The 26,815-nt window shown below is 44.5% G+C and overlaps 1 protein-coding gene across 4 annotated transcripts in view; it reads right to left on the reverse strand.

The window, feature by feature from the left end:
- The window catches only part of PRKACA (protein kinase cAMP-activated catalytic subunit alpha), a 149,976-nt gene that overhangs the window by 13,968 nt on the left and 109,193 nt on the right, over window positions 1–26,815 (reverse strand). For all 4 annotated transcript variants that reach the window (XM_082253295.1, XM_082253294.1, XM_082253293.1 and 1 more), the window contains 6 exons: window positions 21,956–22,084; window positions 19,468–19,566; window positions 13,854–13,936; window positions 13,646–13,772; window positions 6,283–6,378; window positions 3,063–3,185 (listed from right to left, as the gene is read on the reverse strand). In XM_082253295.1, the coding sequence (XP_082109421.1) occupies window positions 3,063–3,185; window positions 6,283–6,378; window positions 13,646–13,772; window positions 13,854–13,936; window positions 19,468–19,566; window positions 21,956–22,084 (657 nt within the window). The remainder of the gene's footprint in view (window positions 1–3,062; window positions 3,186–6,282; window positions 6,379–13,645; window positions 13,773–13,853; window positions 13,937–19,467; window positions 19,567–21,955; window positions 22,085–26,815) is intronic.

The raw sequence follows: 26,815 nt of genomic DNA on the forward strand, positions 1-26,815 counted from the left end.
TAGGCAACGCCTAGAAAATCGCTTAGGGACCCCAAGGGGTCCTCCATCTTCCAGGTCTCATGCACAGATACAATCAGTGCTTCCACTAGTGCCTTTTCATGCGCGGTTGCAGATGTGGTGGGATCATCCTCACTATCAGAGGATTCCGGGCACGTGGTTGCAGACGTAGCAGGGTGAACCACGTCAGATTTAGGATCTGATAAGACAGATGAGGCAGGGGAAGGCGGGGGCGCTTTTTGCTACCCCTTCGCCCGAAAGCCACCTCCACCTGGGATACAAGGGACTCCAGGACTGCTGGGAGTGCATGGATGGATGGTTGGGACCCAGAGGGCCCAGCAGCCACAGAGAGGAGATCAGGTGGGGAGATGTGCTCTAAAGACTCCCATGTGTTACCAGGGGGACCCCACAAAAAGTGTAAAAACACTGCAAAGGGAAAACCTTCACCGCGCTGGCAGCACCACTGGGTCGCCAGGCAGAGGCACCAAGCAATTCTCAGCAGCGAGGGAGTGAACCCCACCAGACTCACCACCCAGCAGAAACAGGCACCTGCAGCCACCAGGATAATCTGCACTCCAAGTGCGGCGATCAGGAAGTGAAAAGATCCAGGAGTCGGCACCAGGAATGAGGAGGGGCTCCCACCACCGAAATCGCCGTCCACAGGGTTCAATTGTCATGGCCGCTGCTTTTTCAATGGCAAACCACTGCAAAATGGGTGCCAGACTACACAAACATGGCTGCCATGCATAGAAACACACAGGCTACAGCAAAATGGCGGCCCTGCGTGGCACCACGAGGCCTCCAGGGACCCAGGAGGGATCCCTAGGCCTCAAGGACAGATCCAAGAAGGACGGGGTGCCATGGCATGAGCCTTCACCAGGTACCAACCTGCCCCCACCCCAGGAGGTGGACCCGACCACCCACACAGCCTCAGCATATGTGGAGAGGGGGTGCGGGGGTAGGATGGGGGACAGATGAAAGGGGGCTGCCTGACGGAGGAGAACCCAGGTGTCCGACCATCCCAAGGAGGGGCCCATGTCCACTCAAACTCTCCAGGTTGAGAGGGGGGACAGCTACTCACCATACCAGGAACCAGGTGAAGATAGATAGAACCCCTCGCCATCGATATGGGGGGCTGTCGGCTAGGAGGAAGGTAGCAACTCGGGTCGAGACCCGGTCGTATGCAACCTTGCAAGGCGTTTAACTCGCAGGCCAGCCCCCCGTCCAGTGAGGCTTTGTCGCGGCAACCTAGCGTGGAGCCGAGGTCTGCGTGTGCTCGCTGGCCAGACTGGGGTGACCACTGGATCTAGATCAGTGGTTCTCAACTCCGGTCCTCAGGACCCACTAACAGGCCAGAATTTAAGTATCACCTTGGGGAGATGCAGACTAGAATACTGCAATAACTGAGCAGCAAAATATATCACCTGTGATGTATTTCAGCTTTCTTGCAAACCTGGCCTGTTAGTGAGTCCCGAGGCAAGGAGTTGAGAATCACTGATCTAGATTATCCAGCCCTTCCCCAAGTCCGGCAGTTGATTGTAGATCTCACAGGAAAAACCAGAAGAAAAAAAAAGTTCTATCCAAAACGAAAAAATTTACAAGGACCAGAGATCCCAGCAAGGAACTAGGTCCTTACTCCTGACTAGGCAGAAAAAAACTGGAGTACCTATAGCAGAGAGAGGGAGTATACCCCCTGGCACTGCTCATAGGCTTAGCCAGATTCTTTTTCTGCCTAGTGTCCTACTCATATAGGGGGCAGTAGAACCCAATGGTTATGAAGATCAGGAGCTGTGCCCGTCAATGAACGAAAGAGAAATTGTGTTTCTTTCACAATTGTTGCTCTTTTTTTTTTTTTTTTTGTTTATAGTGCACAAAATAAAAACCACAGAGGCAAACAGATACCACCAAAATAAAGCTCTGTGTAAAAAAACGGAAATCAATTTTATTTGTGTTCAGCGGCCAGCGACCGCGCAATTGTCAGTTAAAATAACGCAGTGCAGTATAGCAAAAAATGATCTGGTCACTGTATTAGTGTCACTGGTGATGTCAGTGTCAGTTAGTCAATTCCCACAAACTGTCAGTTAGTATCAGATTGCCCGCTGTCCCGCTAGAAGTTGCTGATCACCACCATTCTATTATATAAAAAACAAAAAAAACTTAAAAAAAACTTAAATAACACACCATAATTTTCACGCAAACCAATCAATAAACGATTATTGGAATTATTATTATTTTTTTTTTTTACCAGACGTAGCAGAATACAATTTGGCCTAAGAGTCGGTTCACACTGTGGCGACACGACTCTGTACTACGTCGGGGGCGACTTGTGAAGTCCAGTGCACCGCGACTTGCACAGACTTCATATAATGAATGTCTATGCAAGTCGCTCCGAGGTCGCCCCAAAGTAGTACAGGACCCTTTTTCTAAGTCGGAGCGACTTGTGTCGCTCCTATTAGAACGGCTCCTGTACCAGTCAATGGACCGCGACTTGTCAGGCTGACAAGTCGCGCTGGTGTGAATCAAGTCTAAATGTATTAAGAAATTTGATGTTTATTAGCTAGGTCTTAAAAAAATAAAAAAACAAAGTAAAATTATTATTTTTTTTTTTCAAAACGTTTGCTCTTTTTTTGTTTATAGCGCAAAAAGTAAAAAAACTCAGAGGTGATCCAATACCACCAAAAGAAAGCTCTATTTGTAGGGATAAAAATGATATAAATTTGTTTGTGTACAGCATTGCATGACCATGCAATCGTCAGTTAAAGTAGTGCAGTGCCAAATAGCAAAACATGGACTGGTCATGAAGGGGGTAAAATCTCCCGGAGCTGAAGTGGTTCACAACTAAGAACTGTTAATTTTCACTATAAACATTTTTGTTTTGGATATACTTTTAAAATGCGTCATCCACCTGGCTGCACTGTGGCAGAGCTATGCAAGACTCAGGACTGAATGGACATAAATACAAATCTTTTGGCAGTTAAACCAGCTTCCATTTATGTAGGTTATCACTGTGTATTTCACTGCTGGCCTGGATTTTAACTTTAAGAGAACAAACATGAATCGTGTACCTTCCCAGATACAATCTTTTCATAGATCTGAATGGGTTGATCTGCAAAGAACGGAGGATAGCCAGCAGCCATTTCATAAATCAGGACACCGAGCGCCCACCAGTCCACAGCTTTATTATATCCCTAGGAAACAGAAGAGAGAAAGCATGCCATTATAAACCAGTAGCTAGCATGATAGCATTGCACTGCTGGAGACGTGTGCAGCTTTCCTGCCTATACCCTTGAGAGTGTAGATTTTCCATAGGTTTATGTGAGGTCCCTGCTGAGTGCTGGTTTCTCTACGCAATCCATAAACACACCGCTGGGTAAATGAGCTTTTAAGTGACATATCAATATGGAGTGTATGTAGGATACGTGACATCTTTCAATGCTCAGCAACAGCAGATTTAGGCCCTGGTGTGTGTGTGTGTGTGGGGTTCCCTTTTTCTATCAGGTCGCAGAACCAGTTTAGTGAATAACTTGATTTTTGTCTTTAACGTAAAATACTTTCCTCTGATGTTCATTGTGGACACAGCTCCATATCATTTTTGACCCTTGGATTACGCTGCTCTCCTTAGGAGTAGGACAATAGGCGCAAAATAATGGACCATGCCTATAGGGCAGTCCTAGGGGGTATACTCCCACTTCCTGCTATAGGACTTCAGTTTTGTAACAAGCAGTGTCAGAAGAATACATAACATCTCCAAAGAGGGGTGGGTGCTGTGTCCGTCAATGAACATCAGAGAAAAGGATTTTACAGTAAGACAAAAATCCAGTTTCCTCTTTTGTTCATTGACGGACACAACTCCATATCTTCTTTGACCCTTGGGACATCCCAAAGCAGTGTCAACATGAGGGGTGGGAAAAACACAGCAATAAACACATTTCTCAAAAGGGCTAAACTTAGCCAACCAGGTAAACCAGGAGCTCAACCAGTAACAACTGGAGGTCACCTACCAGGAAAAAATACACCCTCAAGAGGCAGGTGCCTTTGCAACAGTAGTCTGCAAAACATTGTGGCCGAACACAGCATCCGCAGATGCTAGTACATCCACCTTGTAAAACTTTGTGAATGTGTGTACAGATGACCAGGTGGCCGCCTTGCAAACCTGGACCACTGACGCCCGAAGACAGAAGGCCTAGGAGGCACTAAGTGGCCTTGTAGAATGCACCTTAACAGGGAAAGGAAGAACCTGAACTTTGATAGAATAGGCCTGCACCACCGTCTGCCTGATCCATCTGGAAATGGTAGCAGCAGATTTAGCCTGCCCCTTACGAGAACCATCCGTACGGACAAACAAGGAATCCAATTTGCGAATCGATTCAGTCTCCGCCAAGTATACCCTGATGGCCGAACCACATCCAGGGAATGCAACAAAATATTTATTTTGGATGTTTCGGCTAAGGACATAATGAAGGCAACACAATGTCTTCATTTAAGTGGAACGCCGAGATGACCTTAGGAAAGAATGACTGACAGGGACGTAGTACCACTTTGTCCCTGTGAACCACCAGGTAAGGTGACCAACAGACCAACACAGCCAGCTCTGAGACCCTGCGTGCAGAAGTAATAGTAAGAAAGCCACCTTCTGTGACAGAGTAAGCAGCGGAAGTTCAGGAATATTTTTATAAGGCGGTTTTTGAAGAACCGACAGTACAAGATTAAAGCGGAAGTATACTCAAAAAAAAAAAAAAAAAATCGTGCAAGACAAAAAGGCATAATGAGCTAGTATCCATTGCATACTAGCTGATTATGAAATACTTACCTCAGAACGAAGCCCCGACACGGACCCCCGGACATCGCTGTGGGAGCGGACATGATTCCTCTATGTCTCTTCCGGGTTCGGCGGCTCCAGCGCTGTGAGTGGCCGGAGCCGCGATGACGTCACTCCTGCGCATGCGCGCGGGGGATTAACTTTCCGGCAACGAACTCTGAAGGTCTGCCAGACCTTCAGAGCGCATACGCTGCTCGCATCAGCAGCTGCATGCAGTGCAAATATCTCCATGAGTCACCAGGGGGACCTCACAAAAGGTTTAAAACACTGCAAAGGGAAAACCGCCACCGCGCTGGCAGCACCACCCGGTCGCCAGGCATAAGCACCAAGCGATCCTCACCAGACTCACCACCCAGCAGAAACAGGCACCTGCAGCCACCAGGATAATTTGGACTCCAAGTGCAGTGATCAGGAAGAGAAAAGATCCAGGAGTCAGCACCAGGGGATGAGGATAGGCTCAGACGGCCAAAATCGCCACCCACAGGGCTCCACTGTCATGGCTGCCACTTTTGTAGGCTACAGCAAAATGGCGGTCCCGTACAGCCTCCAGGGACCTAGGAAGGATCCCTAGGCCTCAAGGACAGGCCCAGGCAGGACCCCCCACCGGGTACAAGGCGCCCCCCCCCCCAGCCAATCGTCAGGTACCCGGCGGCTCAACACCCGGCCCCCATTGCCACCATAGCTTCCTGCCCCCACCCCAGGAGGTGGAGCAGACCATCCACACAGCCCCAGCATATGTGGAGGGGGGGGGGGTAGGATGAGGGACAGATGAAAGGGGGTGCCTGATGGGAAGGAGGGGAACCCAGGGGTCCAACCGTCCCAAAGAGGGGTCCAAGTGCACCCAAAAAATTATCCAGGGGGAGAGGGGGGACAACTAATCACCATACCAGGAACCAGGTGGGCAGAACCCCTTGCCCTTGAAATGGGGGGCTGTTGGCCAGGAGGAATTTCAGTGACTCGGGCTGAAACCCCGCTGTATGCGACCTTGCGAGGCGTTTAACTTGCAGACCAGCTGCAGTCCAGTGGGGCTATGTCGCAGGCGACCTAGCGTGGAGCCGAGGTCCGCGCGCACTCGCTGGCCAGACTGGGGTGACAACTGGATCTAGATTATCCAGCCCGTCGCTCAGTCCGCCAGTTGATTGTAGATCTCACAGGAAAGATCCAAGTGAAAATAGTTTGCTACTAAAAGAAAAAATTTGCCAGGACCAGACTTCCCAGCAAGAAGTCCTTACTCCTGACTAGGCAGAAAATAACTAAGTACCTATAGCAGAGAGCGGGAGTATATTCCCTGGCACTGCCCATAGGCATAGCCAGATTATTTTCCTGCCTAGTGTCCTACACCTGTAGGGGGCAGTATAACCCAATTGTTATGAAGATCAGGAGCTGTGTCCGTCAATGAACGAAAGAGAAATATAAAATAGTCTGAGACAGCAAGTGAAAAACAAATACCACAAAGGTAATCTCACCTTACTGAGAATGATTTCAGGGGCCAAGTACTCTGGGGTCCCACACAGAGTCCAAGTTCTTCCCTTGACTCTCTTGGCGAAACCAAAATCTGTCACCTTGGAGAAAACATGACCAATAGTTAGCTCAGATTTAATGTGTACTTCTTTGACACAATTTTAGCAACAGATGTCTGTTACTGCAGGTGCTGAGATACCTGGCTGTACTCCCTCCACCTTGTCACACACAGCCTTTTACAGGCTTTGTCATGGGTGTATTCCGGATATCTATGAATAGACTTTTTCAAAATTTTTCTCACTTATGGTGTTAATACTTTGTACACATTGATTGTGGTGTATTCTGCATATTTATGAATGGACTTTTGAGATCTTTCACTTATGGGGTTAATACTTTGTATATATGGATTGTGGATCACATCATGCATCTGTAAAAGTGTATATTTTATTCTCAGTGCAAAAGGTTTAGACTATATTATTTGCAACATTTGTATTTTTTATGTTATTGAGTGCGTCTAATATTTAGGACACATTTGTGTTTTAGCATTTAACACTGCTTTTTTCCCCATTAAATATTCAAGATTTTTATTGCGGTCTGTACCCCCATTAGGGAGATTTAGCCTCTCTATTTGTCCTGTGTACTGTTCTCATCCACAGTGAAAGCAAGTTAAAAAAAAAACATTGGGTTGCACCCAGAAAATTATGAGAGGGGAAACCTTTTAATGGCAGGATCTCCTCACTTTGGAAGGATTTCCTCCCACTTCCTGTTTTGGCAGTGGGACAGGAAGTGAAGAAAAAAAATCACCCCAATGAAAGGCAGATGGCCAAAAAAAAAAAAAGAGTTCTAACCTTCTTTTACTTGATCCAAAATGAACAAAGTTTTGCTTTTAGTTATACAGTGGGTACGGAAAGTATTCAGACCCCCTTAAATTTTTCACTCTTTGTTATATTGCAGCCATTTGCTAAAATCATTTAAGTTCATTTTTCTTCCTCATGAATGTACACATAGCACCCCATACTGACAGAAAAACACAGAATTGTTGACATTGTTGCAGATTTATTAAAAAAGAAAAACTGAAATATCACATGGTCCTAAGTATTCAGACCCTTTGCTGTGACACTCATATATTTAACTCAGGTGCTTTCCATTTCTTCTGATCATCCTTGAGATGGTTCTACACCTTCATTTGAGTCCAGCTGTGTTTGATTATACTGATTGGACTTGATTAGGAAAGCCACACACCTGTCTATATAAGACCTTCCAGATCACAATGCATGTCAGAGCAAATGAGAATCATGAGGTCAAAGGAACTGCCTGAAGAGCTCAGAGACAGAATTGTGGCAAGGCACAGATCTGGCCAAGGTTACAAAAAGATTTCTGCTGCACTTAAGGTTCCTAAGAGCACAGTGGCCTCCATAATCCTCAAATGGAAGACGTTTGGGACGACCAGAACCCTTCCTAGAGCTGGCCGTCCGGCCAAACTGAGCTATCGGGGGAGAAGAGCCTTGGTGAGAGAGGTAAAGAAGAACCCAAAGATCACTGTGGCTGAGCTCCAGAGATGCAGTCAGAAGATGGGAGAAAGTTGTAGAAAGTCAACCATCACTGCAGCCCTCCACCAGTCGGGGCTTTATGGCAGAGTGGCTCGACGGAAGCCTCTCCTCAGTGTAAGACACATGAAAGCCCGCATGGAGTTTGCTAAAAAACACCTGAAGGACTCCAAGATGGTGAGAAATAAGATTCTCTGGTCTGATGAGACCAAAATAGAACTTTTTGGCCTTAATTCTAAGCGGTATGTGTGGAGAAAACCAGGCACTGCTCATCACCTGTCCAATACAGTCCCAACAGTGAAGCATGGTGGTGGCAGCATCATGCTGTGGGGGTGTTTTTCAGCTGCAGGGACAGGTTGCAATCGAGGGAAAGATGAATGCGGCCAAGTACAGGGATATCCAGGACAAAAACCTTCTCCAGAGTGCTCTGGACCTCAGACTGGGCCGAAGGTTTACCTTCCAACAAGACAATGACCCTAAGCACACAGCTAAAATAACGAAGGAGTGGCTTCACAACAACTCCGTGACTGTTCTTGAATGGCCCAGCCAGAGCCCTGACTTAAACCCAATTGAGCATCTCTGGAGAGACCTAAAAATGGCTGTCCACCAACGTTTACCATCCAACCTGACAGAACTGGAGAGGATCTGCAAGGAGGAATGGCAGAGGATCCCCAAATCCAGGTGTGAAAGACTTGTTGCATCTTTCCCAAAAAGACTCCTGGCTGTATTAGATCAAAAGGGGGCTTCTACTAAATACTGAGCAAAGGGTCTGAATACTTAGGACCATGTGATATTTCAGTTTTTCTTTTTTAATAAATCTGCAACAATGTCAATAATTCTGTGTTTTTCTGTCAGTATGGGGGGCTATGTGTACATTCATGAGGAAGAAGAATGAACTTAAATGATTTTAGCAAATGGCTGCAATATAACAAAGAGTGAAAAATTTAAGGGGGTCTGAATACTTTCCGTACCCACTGTACTTTATTCCACATGACATTCTGCATTTTATGGTATACTTATTATATTTAGGTTGCAGTATGGAGTCTGCCAGCAGAGAGAACTTCTTTATTGGAGGATAGAATGGGCTTTTTAATGGCTATTGCATTATTTTGGTTTTAAGATTCTCTCAGTAAGCAGAATGCAATGCACATGTGTAAAGAACACTTGTGCTAGATAAAATTGTTATTTTCTTTTTTCTTTATAATACATATCACTGCTTTATAATTAGACACCTTCTTATCTTCATAGAAACTAGACGTGCTAAAATATTTACATATTTATCTATTAATGCTGATCACAAAAAAACAGCAAAGTAGAATAATAATAAAAAAAAAAAAAAAAACACTTTAAAAGAAAAAAGGAAAGCTGCTATCAAAAATTCTATTATTGGTACAGTTTTGGTAAATTAGCACCTGTGCACATGACAGCTAGAACATTAAAAACATGTACTTAATATAGAGTGCATCCGGAAAGTATTCACAGCGCTTCACTTTTTCCGCATTTTGTTATGTTACAGCCCTATTTCAAAATTGATTAAATTCATTATTTTCCTCAAAATTCTACAAATAATACCCCATATCGACAACGCAAAAGAAGTTTGTTTGAAATCTTTGCAAATGTATTAAAAATAAAAAACAAAAAAAGTCACATTTACATAAGTATTCACAGACTTTGCTCAATACTTTGTTGAAGCACCTTTGGCACCAATTAGACCCTCAAGTATTTTGGAGTATGATGCTACAAGCTTGGCACACCTGCTTTTGGGAAGTTCCTCCCATCTTTATTCTTTGCAAGACCTCTCAAGCTCCATCAGGTTAGATGGGGAGCATCAGTGCACAGCCATTTTCAGATCTCTCCAGAGATGTTCAAACGGGTTCAAGTCTGGGCTCTGGCTGGGCCATTCAAGGGCATTCACAGAGTTGTCTCATGTGTTATTCTTGGCTGTGCGCTTAGAGTCGTTGTCCTGTAGGAAGATGAACCTTTGCCTCAGTCTGAGGTCCAGAGCGCTCCGGAGCAGGTTTTCATCAAGGATGTCTCTGTACATTGCTGCATTCTCCTTTCCCTCGATCCCGATTAGTCTCCCAATTCCTGCCGCTGAAAAACCCTCCCACAGAGCATGATCTTGCCATCACCATGCTTTACTGTAGGGATGGTATTGGCCAGGTGATGAGCGGTGCCTGGTTTCCTCCAGACATGACGCTTGCCACTCAGGCCAGAGAGCTCGATCTTTATTTCGTCAGACCAGAGAATTTTGTTTCTCATGGTCTGAGAGTCCTTCAGGTGTCTTTTGGCAAACTCCAGGCGGGCTGTCAAGTGCCTTTTACTGAGGAGTGGCTTTCATCTGGCCACTCTACCATACAGGCCTGATTGGTGGATAGCTGCAGAGATGTTGTTCTTCTGGAAGGTTCTCCTCTCTCCACAGAGAAATGCTGGAGCTCTGTCAGAGTGACCATCAGGTTCTTGGTCATCTCCTTGACTAAGGCCCTTCTCCCCCGATCGCTCAGTTTGGCCACTCTAGGAAGAGTCCTGGTGGTTCCAAACTTCTTCCATTTACAGATGATGGAGGCCACTGTGCTCATTGGGACCTTCAATGCTGCAGAAAATTTTCTGTATCCTTCCCCAGATCTGTGCCATGAGACAATCCTGTCTTGGAGACTTCATGGCTTAGTTTATGCTCTGACATGCACTGTTACCTGTGGGACCTTATATAGACAGGTGTGTGCCTTTCCAAATCATGTACAATCAACTGAAATCACCACAGGTGGACTCCAATCAAGTTGCAGATACATCTCAAGGATAATCAGTGAAAACAGGATGCACCTGACCTCAATTTTGAGTGTCATGGCAAAGGATGTGAACACTTCTGTACATGGGATTTTTTAGTTTTTTATGTCAATACATTTGCAAATGGCTGTGCACAGATGCTGCCCAGCCAACTTGATGAAGCTTGAGAGGTCCTGCAAAGAAAAATGGGGGGGGGGGGGGGGAACTGCCCAAAAACAGGTGTGCCAGGCTTGTAGTATCATACTCAAAAAGACTTGAGGCTGTAATTGGTGCTTCAACAAAGTATTGAGTAAGAGCTTTGAACATGTATGTACATGTGACTTTTGTTTTTAATTTTTAATAAATGTGCAAAGATTTTAAACAAACTTCTTTCACGTTGTCCTTATGGGGCATTGTTTGCAGAATTTTGAAGAAAATAATGAATTTAATTCATTTTGGAATAAGGCTGTAACATAAAATGTGGAAAAAGTAAACGCTGTAAATAATTTCCGGATGTACTGTATCTAGCCTCTAGATGGCAGTGTGAGCAGTAAAATAAACCCAGTGTAAATACACAGTAATATAAAAAGTTTGACATTCAGCAGACAAGAGCACCATCTACAGGCACCAAGTTGAAAAACACCCATCAGATCTTATCTCGTCTTTGTCCTAGCTAAGGCTCCATGTACACGGGACGTTGTTAAAAGTCCCTTTGAATGCTGGAATTTTTAGGACGTTTGAAACGTCCGTTCGGTCGCGTTTGTACCCGCGTTTAGCGGCGTTTGCGTTTAGAAGCGTTCCTAGAGGTCAAAAAAATGATTCCCCTTTAAAATGGAAAAACATGAACGCTAAACGCGGGTCATCGTGTTCGGACGCGTTTGAAACGCTGGGAAACACACGTTCGAGCGCAAATAATTGCGTTCTAAAAACAGTCCCTGAACGCAACTGCCTGCAAATGACTGTAAACGACCTGGTGTACATGGACAGATAAGATAAAATGTAGATGGGTTCAGGGGCTTCTGAAAAAAACGCCCAACTGCTCCTAAACGGCCATTTCCAGCGTCCCGTGTACATGGAGCCTAAGTGCGTCCCAAACACAGAACTGGAGTTTGTGCAATGAATATGTGGAATGACTAGCCAATTTTGTATTTGACAAGTACTGGTCTTTAAAGCTAAAGGCTAGCTTTTCTTTTTTTATTTAGCACCAGGGACATAACTTATTGTAATGAAGTCTGTCCCATGTTTGGTTATTTGCTGCATAGGTGTAGGAGGAATCTATTGCCGGGTCCCTCCCTACAATGCTAAAATTCCAGCGCTGCTAGGGTTAACATCAGCATCTGTGAGGGTAAAAGAGGTGCACCACCCAGCCCTTCTCCTTTCATAGGATGGGTCGCATTCTTTCTTCGAATGCAAGGTGTTCTGTGATTGGAGAAGACATCTTGTCAATCATCTGCCCATCCTCCATTCACAAGAGCCCTGTGTGTTCTGGAAAAGACTACTACAATTATTATGAATGAAGATGGTGGGCAGAAGGGGTAGATGAGGGTGCAACTCTTTAACACTTGCAGTGGCTGTTGTGAACCTTAGCAGTGCTGGAAAAAAAAAAAAAGTCAGCATTGTGGGGAGGACCTGGTGGAAGTGGGGAGAAGATTATACACCTATGCAGCAATCAGCTGGCCATGGGACACACTTCATACATTTTCTTTTATATAGTAAATTATTTTGTTTTAATATAGTAAATTGCTTTGCCTTTTACAATAGAAGGGTTCTCCTACACTAATTATCCTACCAAGGACCCTTTAACCTCTTTACCACTAGCCACTGTGCTGCTACTGCGGCACAGTGGCTCGTTATCGCCTAGTGACGTAGACCTACGTCGCTAGATTCCTCCCCCTGTAGGGCGCGCTCCCGCTGTTTTCATTCACAGCGGGAGTCGGGCCAGGGGAGGAGCGGCGGCGATCGCCGCTGCTCTGCCCCGATCGTCGGGGAATCTAGTTTGGAGATCCGCCCACCTGTGTAAACAGAGCGGGCGGATCTCCTAAGTGACAGGGAGTGACAGATCGGAGTGTTCAGCATAGCTGAACATGCGATCTGTCCCTGGCTCACTCAGTCACCTCCCCCCCCCACACGTTAGTAAGCACCAGGCATACATTAACCCCTCCCTCTCCAATAAAATTAACCCCTTCCCTGCCAGTGTCATTTTTACAGTAACAGTGCATATATATAGCACTGATTACTGCAGTAATGTCACTGGTACCCCCAAAAGTGTCAAAAATGTCAGTCAAGGGTCCGATCTGTCCGCCGCAATGTCGCAGTCCCGCAAAAAAAAAAAAAAAAAAAAAAAAAAAATCGCAGATCGCCGCCATTACTCGTTAAAAAAAAAACACCAAAAATGACAGAAATCTTTCCCTTAGTTAGTAAACGCAATAACTTTTGCGCAAACCAATCAAAATACGCTTATTGCGATTTTTTTTACCAAACATAGGTAGCAGAAAACAAATTGGCCAAAAATTTAAAAAAAAATAGTTTTTTACATTGGGGGGAATTTCATATAAAAAAATTAAAAAAATATTGTTATTTTTTCAAAATAAACGCTCTTTTTTTGTTTATAGCGCAAAAAGTAAAAATCGCACAGGTGATCAAATACCACCAAAAGAAAGCTCTGTTTGTGGGAAAAAAAGGACGTAAATTTTGTTTGGGTACGGCGTCGCACGACCGCGCAATTGTCAGTTAAAGTCGCACAGCGCCGAATCGCAAAAAGTGGCCCAGACGTAAGACAGCAAAATGCTCTAGTGGTAAAGTGGTTAAGACTTCAGCAGCCTTGGAACCCACCCGCTGCTTTTAACTTAAAAGATAACGCCATGATCAGTTAGAGGTTTCCGACACTAAATGAAGGTAAAAGATTCTGCTCTTCTTGGCATTCCTGTCCACTGGAAGGTAGGAACATTGTACCAACCTGAACATGAAAACACTGGATAACACACAGAGCACCAGGTCGAATATGAAGGTAAAATGTATCTCTCTGTTCATATTTAATCAGCGTATGGATGTACAATACCTGTATGTAACCTTGCTGATCTATAAGCAGGTTTTCTGGTTTCAGGTCTCTATAGATTAAATCCAAAGAGTGCAGGTACTCAAAAGTTAATACAATCTGAGATGCATAGAATCGGGCGTGAGGTTCACTGTACGGGGAAAAAACAAGATGTTACCCATACATGGACGGATATATTCTCTTTATCTTTAAAATAGTAACAGCGCATTACCTGAAGCGTCCGATCCGGCGCAAGTGAGAGAACATCTCACCCCCTGCTACATATTCCATAACCATATACAGGTTAGTGTTGTCCTGGAAAACAAAACAAAGGTAGGAGATAATTGGAAATCTGGAGATGTTAGAGGCAGAAGTCCACCGACATAACTATCAATAATGAGGTGGATGATGAATGAGCCCCAGACAGGAGGTAGTGAGGAAGACTGGTGATAATGGGATGATAGCATTGTGGGAGGAAAATGGGGGATAACAGTGCATGGTCAGAGAGGCTGGAGGTAGTAAAGAAGACAGGCTATGATGGCGATAGTAAAGAGGCTGGGCACATTACAGCAGACTGGTAATACCACTGTGCTGGCAGCTGGCAGAGAGGCAGGTGGTACTGAGGAAGGCCAGTTATGTTGGCGGTGATAGTATAGATGCAAAACACATTACAGAAGAGTGGCGATAACATTGTGCTGGCTAAGAGACAGGCGGAAGTGAGGAAGAATGGTCATGGTGACAGTGATGGTATGAAGCCAGAACCTTACAGAAGAATGATTACTAACGTTGGGAGAGAGGCAGGAGGCAGTGAGGAAGACAGGTTAGAAAGGTGGTAATAGTATAAAGGCAGGACATATCACAGCAGAGTGGTGATAACATTGTGCTAGCAGAGATAAAGGAAGTAATGAGGAAGACAGGTTATGTTGGTGTTGGTAGTATAGAACAGGGCTTGACAAATTTGCTTGGAATCTAGGAGCCAGGTAAAAAAGTTAGGAGCCAGGTTTTTTTTCACGCATGCCGAATGGCCGGCTTCTGTCGGAACCGCCTGCCGTACATACGGGCTAAATGGTTTTAGTTTTTATTAAACCGGATGATTTTGCCTGGCATTAGGCCCGTGTGTACTTGGCTTGATGGTGTGATGGGCAGCGGCTCCCTAGGGAAGGACAGTGCAGCAAGGTGGGAGCGATAGGAGATCCAGTAACTCATGCCACCTTAGGCCCCTTTCATACGGGCACCTCCGCTAAGCGGAATCCCAGATGAGCAGGCAGATGGCTGGTCCTGTCCGCTCTGCTACGCAGAGTGAACACTAACAGTCCCGCTCTCCTCTTTTGGGCAATCCGATGGAAATGGACTGCCTGTCCATTTCCATCTGATTCGATCTGCCAGACGGATGGAAAATAGGACCACCATCCATATGTTTTTGGTGGACAGGATTGGATGGCGGCAGTTGTCAGCGGACATCCGTCACTCCATAGAGACTGAAGGGTCCAATCAGGTCCGCCTGAAAAACTGACAGGCAGACCTGATCAGACAGCTTGTGTGAAAGGGGCCTTCGGCTGTTTGGCATGACAAGGAGAGAATGAAAAATAATAAAAAGACATTTTCATGAAAAAAAAAATAATAAACTGTTTTCATCTTTGTGAGGTTGTAAATGGAACAGAGGCCTTTCCAACCAGCTGCTCCGCACTCCCTGTCCACTCACCGGTAAGGACAGGGCACCAGATCAAGCCTGCAACACCTTCAAACTCTTCTCTTTGGAAAGAGATGGCCGGGCGGTGAGAGCAGGCAGGGGAAACCCTTAACGCCACCACAAGAGGGCGCCCGTTTCCCATTATTATAAATAAAAAATTCAGCGCAACCAGAGATGTATAGTAACGAAGTAGAACTACTTAAGTACTGTACTTAAGTACCGAAATGCGGTATCTGTACTTTCCTAGAGTAGAATTTTTTTCTCCTACTTCTACTTCACTACATTTTTTCGATGATTTCGATACTTCTACTCAAGTATTTTTTTTTTTGTGCTGCATAGTTACTCGTTACTTTTAAAAAAATTACCAGTGCCAGAACAGTAGATGGCAGGTTGCATAAAGCTCAAAAAAATGTGTATAATGTCATTTGTAAATCAGCGCATACGAAAATAAAGGCTGTGTATAATAAAAGCTGCTATACCAAATCTTTCCAATAAAAAGAAAATATGAAACAAACAAATAAATGGTGCTACAGCGCTTAAAGTGCATCAAGAAACTACTAACAAACACAGGTTAATCATTTGAATAAATCATTTGAAATAATAAAAACAATATGATGTTCAAACTTTTGACTTATTTCTTTAATAACTACATAACACAGTACTTGTACTTCTACTTTCAGTACTTGAGTAGAAATTTTTTTTCAAAACTACTGGTACTTTTTACTTTTAGTACTTAAGTAGCAAATTTTTTGAAAAAACTACTTGCAATACTTAAGTAAAAAAAATGTTGAATACTTTAGTACTTCTACTTAAGTAACTCTTTCTGCGAGCACTTCCACTTCTACTCAAGTAATTTTTTGATCGAGCACTTGTACTTTTACTCAAGTAGAAATTTCGAGTACTTTATACAAGTCTGAGCGCAACTGTATAAAATAATAATAGAAAGCTGCTATGCACTAAAGGATCAATAAACCAAATGTCCCAATAACAAATATATAATAAAAAGTGCAGCGCTATCAAATATGGATTATGAAGATGATATCGAGGAAAGCAGTCCACAGGTGCAAATTATGGTGAAGCATGCACAAGATATAAACATTCATTCAGTGCTCTTCAATGTGCTGGTAATTCTCCATCCAGTCTCATTAGCCTCTCACCTCACACTTAGCCCCTGTGTCACCAGACGGGCTAGTAAGACAAAACTTTCAGCGCTGATGAAGTACCGCCCAGTGGGACGTAACGCGTGCGAATGGGGAGGGGCCGGTGACGTCACCCACCATCTATTGTGGTCAAGACCGCTGTGTGTAACACGATCTGCTCATCACATGCACTTGTATAGTGCTTTACAAGGTAATTTTATGATTTTATGCTATGTTCAATAAAGTCATTTACTGAGGTAATGCACTATGTCCGGACCTTTGTTTTCCTATGGACCTGTGACCCGCTTTATGGACCTGTGATCTGTTACCTGTGAGCCTCATCTTCTGATGAAGAGGAATACTGATCTGATCTGTATTGGTGATATCCTTGGAGAAAGTTTATGTCTTACTAGCCTGTCTGGTGACACAGGGGCTAAGTGTGAGGTGAGAGGCTAATGAGACTGGGTGGAGGATTACCAGCACATTGAAGAGCACTGAATGAATGTTTATATCTTGTGCATGCTTCACCATAATTTGCACCTGTGGACTGCTCTCCTCGATATCATCTTCATAATCCATAGTTTCCCATTGTAAGCGTCTTGCTCCAGCAGGCCGCAAAGCCGCGGCATCTTAGTCCACTCACCAGCGGGCGGGGGCTGCATGGCAGACATCCCAACCTGCAAAAACTCATTTCAGGAATGAACCCCCCCACAATTTAACCCAACTAGAGGATTATTAAATGAAATGCAATCAGTATACAGAGGTTTATTCCTTCTGAGAGATATTAAAGGAACACTCTAACCACCATGACCACTTCAATGATTTGAATTGGTCATGGTGATAGGAGTCAGAAACACTGCACATGCTGGGATATTTACAGTTATGTGCTGGGGGCTAGTTGCACTCCTAGCACATGTGACATACTGCTGGCAGGTACTGCCGTCAGTTACGGCTGACGGGTACTACTGGCTCCTCTGAGAGACATCAACAGAGTGTGAGGAGCGGCGCTGGAGGATGCATGCAGATCCGATGCTTCCTGTATCTCTCCTCTTACAGGCGGAGCACATTTGATATCACTCTGCCTGTGACAGGACGGAGCCGAAACTATACAGGAAGCATCGGCTCCATTCTGACAGCTGACAGCCCAGGGCCAGGATATTGCGCGGCACTTGCTGGTGTCAGGGAGCCATAGCCCGCATGAGGGAGACTTGGGATGTCTGGCATGGGGAGAGGACACCTGCCGCAGTGTAGCCCAGATGCCAGGCCACTAATTCTAGTTATCAATGCGACCTGGTGCCTGGGGTTTGTCGAGCCCTGGTATAGAAGGACACATTACAGCAGAATGGGGATAACCTTGTGCTGGCAGAGAGACAGGCGGTATTGAGGAAGACAGGTTATGATGACAGTAATGGTATAGAAGCAGAACAGATAAGAACAAAATGTGGATAACCGTGAACTAGCAGAGAGGCAGGTGGTAGTGAGGAAGGCCGGTTATGTTGGGAGTGATAATACAGAGGCAGGACACATTACAGCAGAATGGAGATAACATTGTGCTGGCAGAAAGCCAGGAGACACTGAGGAAGACAGGTTACAAAGGCAGTGATAGTATAAAGGCAGGACACATTACAGCAGAGTTGTGATAACACTGTGCTAGCAGAGAGGCAGGCGGCATTGAGGAAGACAGGTTATGATGACAGTAATGGTATAGAAGCAGGACATGTTATACGAGAACAAGGATAACACTGTGCTAGCAGAGAGACAGGCGGCATTGAGGAAGACGGGTTATGATGACAGTAATGGTATAGAAGCGGGACATGTTATACGAGAACAAGGTTAACACTGTGCTAGCAGAGAGACAGGCGGCATTGAGGAAGACGGGTTATGATGACAGTAATGGTATAGAAGCGGGACATGTTATACGAGAACAAGGATAACACTGTGCTAGCAGAGAGACAGGCGGCATTGAGGAAGACAGGTTATGATGACAGTAATGGTATAGAAGCAGGACATGTTATACGAGAACAAGGATAACACTGTGCTAGCAGAGAGATAGGCGGTATTGAGGAAGATGGGTTATGATGACAGTAATGGTATAGAAGCAGGACATGTTATACAAGAACAAGGATAACACTGTGCTAGCAGAGAGACAGGAGGTATTGAGGAAGACAGGTTATGATGACAGTAATGGTATAGAAGCGGGACATGTTATACAAGAACAAGGATAACACTGTGCTAGCAGAGAGACAGGCGGCATTGAGGAAGACCGGTTATGATGACAGTAATGGTATAGAAGCGGGACATGTTATACAAGAACAAGGATAACACTGTGCTAGCAGAGAGACAGGCGGCATTGAGGAAGACCGGTTATGATGAAAGTAATGGTATAGAAGCAGGACAGGTTATACAAGAACAAGGATAACACTGTGCTAGCAGAGACAGGAGGTATTGAGGAAGACGGGTGAATAAATGGTTACGGTATAAAGGCAGAATACTGCAGCAGAGAGAATACTCTGCTGGGTCGGAGAAGGCATGATGTATAGAGGCAAACTGATGACAATAGAGTGTGGTGGAGATGGCAACAGGGTGGCCAACCATCAGTAAATTTACGGACAATTTGTAAAAAATCTGTGAATATCAGGGGCTAATAATTTGTCATGCTGTGTTGACTTCTGTAAGTTTAAACCAGTCAAATTACTCATCTTGGGTGTTGTCAATATTTCCATATTGTGTTTATACTATTTAAAATATTGATTTTTTTTCAGTTTTTAATGTCATTTGTCACGTTGTCAGTAAATAATGTGCTCCGCCAGAAAATAAAAAAAAAAAAAAAAGTGTTTTGTCAGTAAAAAATGCTGCGGGAGGTTGGCAACATTTGGATGGCAATGAGAGCTGATGGTTACACAGTCATTTGTAAAAAAATAAAATAAAAAATATCAAAACAAACAGATCCCCGGGGGGTGGAAAAACAGAAATTTGAACCCAATATACACATATTCAGCGTGTTTCATGTAAGTTACCTTGAATGAATACTCCAAGCGAACAAGAAAAGGGAAATTAACAGCCTGTAGGATCCGCTTCTCATTCAGCGTATGCTCAATCTGCTTCAATTTCACCACCTGAAGACCAAGCAGAGGGTCATAATTAGGGTTTTATGGTGCCCACCGGCAATAGAGGAAGGTAGAACATTCCAGCACAATCCTGCTGTCCTCCAGTACCAAACAAAAACTAGGTTACACTGAGGGTTGGCGTGGTGGGGACAGATGATGATCCATCCCAGGAGGAGCAAAAGTGGTTTGCCAAACAAACCCCAGAATAGTGTTTTTCGCTCGTCCTGGCCCACAGTCATGAAATCATTATTTAAACATGGACAGATCAGTGACTGTCCCCCTACAACTATAGGAAACTATCCAATCAATGCCATAGATGGATTCATCCCTCCAGGTCTTTTATTAAAGGCACTAAAGGGTAGACATCATGCTACGGGCCAGGTTCTTTGAAGTGTTACTAAACCCAGGAGCCTGCATTCACTATATCTGGTCTCCTACAGTACACAGAACATGGAAATTTAATTATTTTACTAAATATAAACAGCTAAATACCTTTTCTCATCAGCAGTATATAGCAGTCTTGTGACTTCTATCAGTGTCTGGGAGACCACTGGTTAAAGCTTGTAGGAGGAGTTTTCATTCTCCTCTGACTGCCCTATGAGGCTGCATGACCCCTGACTTTCTGTCTGGACAATGCGGATTGGCCCTGAGCTGATCACATGCACCCTCCCTCGCCCACCAAGAAAAAAAAATTCTCTAGCAATACATACAAAACTGAGCATGTGCAGCGTGCAAGACTCTGTACTATCAACAGATGGGGACTGGGGACAGTAAAAGGAGGGGAGGATCAGAGAAGACCGGATCAAACAGCCTTTTAACACAATGCGGAGGAATAACCCCTTAAGCCTCGTACACACGCAACGATTTTCCGCCGACCGGTCGTCCATCTTTTGTCCAGAGTGGTGTTTTGTTGGTTGGAATGTGCCTAGACTGCACACAAATTTTCCCGCATGACAAAATTCTACTTCAGAAGTGATGTCATGTGTTGGTTTGCTTTCTTTGTGTTCTTTCTTCACTGAGCATGCCCAGTCTTGCTCATAAGATTTTTCCCTGTCGAAATCTGTACTGACTGCACGAAAATCGGACGTGTTTTGACGGAGGACAAAAATTTTATAGCCTGCACACCAGATTTTTTTCGGCCGAAAAGTCGGAGTCGGTTGTCGGAAGCATCATACTAACAAGCTGAAAATCGGCCGATCGGTCGTCGGACGAAAATTCCCAGCCAAATTTTGACTCGTGTGTACGGGGCTATAGGTTCCACAGTGAGTATAACAAGCAAGCTTTACAGCATATACAGACTGATTTTACTGTTGTGGGTTTAGTGACACTTTTGGGCTCATTTTGAATTGCGGTTTGGAGGGGGGGGTGGGGGGGCGGATAAAAACAGGGGGTTGAATCCCCCCTCCTTAAGCTGGACAGGGGTATACACAGGGGGTTGAATCCCCCCTCCTTAAGCTGGACAGGGGTATACACAGGGGGTTGAATCCCCCCTCCTTAAGCTGGACAGGGGTATACACAGGGGGTTGAATCCCCCCTCCTTAAGCTGGACAGGGGTATACTCATGCTGTGACAAACATTATCCCTTCTGAAGCTTTAGGCAAGCAGTACTGCCACAAACATGACCCATTCAATTGAATGAGGCCATGCTGTAACCACCCTGCAACAGTGAGTAATAAAACGTACCCTGCAAAAGAGCATGCAAGCCCGATGCCCTTAACTTCTAAATTTCATTTACGTTAAACATATCAAAATAGCAGGAAGGGGTAGGCATCCCATACCTGTTAGAGTCTAACCTTACAATCTCTGTAAAATCAATTATAGATTTATCAAAAGGAGGACCTACCTAAACTATCCCCTAATCTGTAACCAGTTAGACATTACACTTGTTGGTAGATCTTAGGGTCACCATCCATGTTACAAGCTTTGAATATACAATTTCTCAGGCTTGGCCTCTTCCAATACTGCATCCTGGTGTCATCTCTTTTCCAGGTAAGCAATGCACACAGCCTTCGCTCCCCACATACATCAATGAGCCTTGGCTGCCCATGACCCTGTCCCCCGTTCCCTGTTTTTTCTTCCTTGGACCCCATTTGGTCAGTCCTGACCACTAAAGCCTGGGAGTATCCCACAAGAGCTGCAGGTTTTGGGGTTGCTCTGACCCAGTCGTCCAGCCCTTACAATTTTGGCCCCGGTCAAAGTCGCTTTAAAACGTTACGCTTAAATTTTTTCAATACATCAACTTCAGGGGACAACATGTTCATTGCTGCCCAATATATCCCACCCACTTTTATGTGCCATTGTTACAAAATAGTCAATGTTATTTACTGTCAGTGGTCAATGTTAAGGCTGATCCACACACATAGAAACATTATTTTAAGATTTTGATTACAGGTTTTACCTTCTGCTTGTCCAGGATCTTCATAGCATAATGATGCCCATTCTCCTTATGTCTTACAAGCATCACTCGTCCAAACGAGCCTGTGCCCAGAGTCTTCATGCGCTCAAACTGGTCCAAATGAGCAGTATTCTAAATAATAAGAGATATGGGGAAGTAAGACTACAAGCTGCACCGTGGAGGATATGCTGGTTGTAGACATTGTACTGTGTGTGTCTATACAATACATAGGGTTTTGTACAGCTTTCATGTTCAACACTTAAAAAAAAAAAAAAACAGCAAAGTGCCACGCCTGCCGCAACCAATCAGAAGTCATCTTGGCCTGGTCAGACTTCAATTAAATAGATATTAAAGCCTCAGTTTGTTAAGCACTTTCAGCAGCTGAGTTAATCACTAACTGGATATGTAGCTTCTTGATCTTTCAATCCTTGCCTATGCTGCCGTTTAAGCTGGTGGCATGACCACAGCTCCAGGTTTCCTGTTTTAGGGTGGCTCCTTTCTCTTGCAGCATCTTGTGGAGTCATCCCGGGACTAGAGTAGTGTCTCCCTATACTGTGTGCATCAATAGAAACACACAGCCCAATAGCCTGGGATGGCAAGGCACTTCCCTGCTAACCGACTGACTGGAGACTGCACTGTCCACTGTCCATCCACTGGATGTTCAAGGAAGCAGCACTGAGGCAGAAGGAGCCAGCAGCACTGAAAGTTGTAAACTGCAACTGCTTGGCTAAGAATTTTACCAAACATTTAACTGGGAATTGGGACAAGAGTGCCATAGACAGCCATGTTAAAATCACCAAAGTTTCAAGGAAATTATTTCTTTTTCGGATCTTTGAGACTTTGTCTGTGACTTTAGAGGGTTTTGTAAGTTCAATAATGTGTGTCACAATTTTTTATGATTGGCCAAAGCCATAAAAAAATCAAAGCTGCATGAAAGTCCAAGTCGCAAGCAAGTTGCAATGCTAAATCACACTGGAAGTCGCATAACGCTGGGGTTGCAGCAGTGTGAACCGAGCCTTTGTACTACTTTAAGTGTATTCTGATTGGCTGCTATAGATTACAGATTATTTTCTTATTTCATGCCTTGATTCTCCCATTCTTCCTGCTGTTTCTGGCTCAATCATTTTCGTTTGTTATAGGATCCATTCACATTACAACACAATGAACGGTGAACGGATTAATTTCTTGTATTGGCACGAGACGCACTGCAGTAGGCAGCCCGGGGCTCCCCACTCACAACAGGTCTTTGCGGCCAAACTCGTTACCTGCGCTGAAACACTCTGGGGTGGATTTAGCCAAGGCAAATATACTGTGCATTGCTCCAGAGCTTAGTAAATTAAGTAAAGCTTTATTTTACAAAGAATACCCAATCACATATATTTAAAAAAATGAATTGCATTTTTGCTTGCACATGATTGGGTGATGGAAATGAGCAGAGCCCCCCCCCAATTTACTAAGCTCTGGAGTAAAGGCACTTGGAAAGTACACAGTCTATTTGCCTTTAGGAAGTCAACCCCTATGGTGCCATTCATTGTATACTGCACACCAACACACTTCTGAAATGCATATGTGCTGTAATGCACTGCAAAATATCCAAACAGCACCTATTTTACATGCATGGGAGGTGCATCACAGCCCATTTTGTTACGCATTGTGGAATCCATTGGCCCCAAATGAATGGGTTACAATACTGCCTGCTGTTGGCATTTTTTCACGGCACACTGCGTTGTGCTGGGCTACAAAACATTGCAGTGCATGTAAATTCTGGAGGTGGGTTAGCGAGCCATTCAAAAAGCTAAGGAAATACAGAAAAGCGTTACTTACGTTATCTTTCCTGCTATGGATTTCAACTTTGCAACACAGAAAAATTGGATTTTTGACTTACCGTAAAATCGATTTCTCTGATGTTCATTGACGGACACAGCTCCTGATTCTTAACCATTGGGTTATACTAAAGGAGTAGGACTCTAGGAAGGAAAAAGCTTGACCACGCCTATGGGCAGTCCAAGGGGGTATACATCCACACTCAGCTATGCACTCAAGTTTTGTTACAAGCAGTGTCAGAAGAAAGCCAACTCCACAGAGGGGTGGGTGCTATGTCCATCAATGAACATCAGAGAAATGGATTTCATGGTAAGTCAAAAATCCCATTTTCTCTTTTGTTCATTGACAGACACAGCTCCTGACTCTTCTTAACCATTGGGATGTCCCAAAGCAGTGTCAAACATGAGGGGTGGGAAAAAAGCAGAAAAAAATTCCCAAGGCCAACCATAACCAACCAGGTAACATGGAGCTCGACCATAACTAATGGTGCTCACCTGAAAAAAAAATACACCCTCAAAGAGAACCAGGTCCTCTAAACAGCAGCCTGCAAAACCTTACGGCCAGAAGAAGCATCTGCAGATGCCAACACATCCACTTTACAAAACTTTGTAAAAGTGTGCACAGACGACCAGATGGCCGCCTTGCAAACCTGCATCACTGATGCTCGATGACAGAAGGCACTAAGCAACCTAGTAGAGTGTGCCTTAACAGATAAAGGAGAAACCTGACCCTTAATTGAATAGGCCTGAATCACTATGTCTAATCCATCCGGAAATGGTCGCAGCAGAAGCGGCCATGCCTTTTTTTGAGGTCCAACTGTGAGTACAGTGTCTGACTTCCTTAAAGACTCCGTAGCTGCTAGGTACACCCTGATTGCCCAAACTACATCCAGGGAATGCAGAGCAATTTCCTTAGGATGTTTAGGCCTGGGACATAGGGAAGGCAACACAATGCCTTCATGCAAATGGAAAACAAGAGACGACCTTTTGAAGGAACAACGGACATGGAGGAAGAACCACCTTAGCTCTGTATACCAAAAGGGAAGGTGAACGACAAGATAATGCTGCCAGCTCCGACACCCCGCATGTAGAAGTAATAGCCACCAAAAAGGCCACCTTCTGGGACAACCGCAGGGGAATCTCCCGATATTTTTGAAGGGAGATACCTGGATAACTGACAACACCAATTTGAGGACCCACGGCGGTAATGGAGACCGCACTGGAGGAACCAAGTGTCGAGCTCCCTGGATAAAAGGTACGCACCAAGGAATGTGTGGCCAATGGAAGTTGAAAGAAAACCGCCAAGGTTGAAACCTGGACCTTGATGGTACGCTGCTCAACTCCCCCCGTTGGAGTAAAGCCAAGATCCCAGCCACCGAAAACCCCAAAAAAGACTGAAACCACGCAATGTACGTCTTCCAAGTACGATGGTAGATCTTTCTAGAGGTAGATTTTTAACCTTTAACAGTGTAGGAATCACTGATTCAGACAAACCTCTATCTGTCACCACCTGGCTTTCAACAGACAAGCTGTTAAAACCAGCAACTGTAAAGCAGGATGGAAGACTGGCCCTTGGGACAGCAGATCTTCCCTGAGAGGAAGTCTCCAAGGAGCATCGTGATATAGAAAACCAATGCACTACCAGAAATATGATGGAGAAGGAGGGAGGGACTAAAGTGAGATGACGAGGTAAAACTAGCAGACAGCAGCCAATCCCTGTAGTGTCTCCACATACAAATCAAAATAAAAAAAAAAACAATAGATAGGCGCTATCGCATAGAGGTCTAAACCTATATACTGGTAATATAACAATCAAAAAGTGACAAATGGTACATAAAAAATAATGAATCTTGATAAAAACAAACCATGCAAGTGAACTAAAAATCACAATAATATATCACACTTGTGACAAAGTGCATAAGACTATTGTAAAACAATAAATACAATACAAATTTTTGGACATTATTTACTATTCAAACTTTGAACATTTTTGCTTGTTTTGCACATTTTCTCATGAATTTTATTTTGCACTCAGCATGATTCACATTTATGGATTATTGAATTGTATTTATTGTTTTACAATATTCCTATGCACTTTATCACAAGTGTGATATATTATTGTGATTTTGAGTTCACTTGCATGGTTGTTTTTATCAAGATTCATTATTTTTTTATGTAATATTTGTCACTTTTTGATTGTTATATGATCAGTATATAGGTTTAGGCCTCTATGCGATAGCGCCTATTTTTATTTTCTAAGGAGCATTCGCGACCAGCCATACCAGATTAGCGTACCAAGACCAGTGAGGCCAGTCTGGAGCCACTAGAAAGACTGGAATCCCTTGCTGCCTCTATCCTGCACAGGAGTCCAGGCAGAAGTATGAGAGGGGGAAAGGCATAAATCAGAAGATACTGACGCCAAGGAGCCACTATGGCGTAGGCCAGAGGATCCTGAGACCATCCCATAAACCTCTGCACCTTCCATGGAATGTGAACAGCAGAGAGGGCTGGAATGATCGTTCTGCCCACCTTAGAATGCCAGCTACTTCCTGATCCACCAGGACACTTCTTGTGCCCCCATGGTGATTGACATAGGCCACGGCCGTGGCATTGCCTGAATTGAATTTGTACCAGACACCCCTGAAGATGAATTGTCCAATGATCCAGACAAAGTCTGATTGCTTGCGAGTTCCAGTACATTGATCGACAGTCTGGACCCTTCCCGAGACCAGACCCCCTGAGCACAAGCTGTGACGAGGACGCCCCCCCCAGACAGGCCAGCATCCGTGGTGGTAACCGCCCAGTACAGGAAGGATTTCCCTGTCGAAGTGCCAGAGAACGAAGCCACCTCTAGAGACTGTGGATTCTTTTCCCATGTCACCAGAAACTCTTTTTGCAGAGATCTCATGTGGAACTGTGCAAATGGAACCGCCTCGAAGGTAGACACCATCAGGTCCAGCACCCGCATGCAAGCCCGGAGGGATTACCGTCTGCTGGACAACAGAAGCTGTAATGCCTCCTGCAATTTCTGTTTTTTCCC

Source organism: Pelophylax lessonae, assembly GCF_965119305.1.
Source record: "Pelophylax lessonae genome assembly, chromosome: 4".
Classification (NCBI taxonomy): Eukaryota; Metazoa; Chordata; class Amphibia; order Anura; family Ranidae; genus Pelophylax; species Pelophylax lessonae.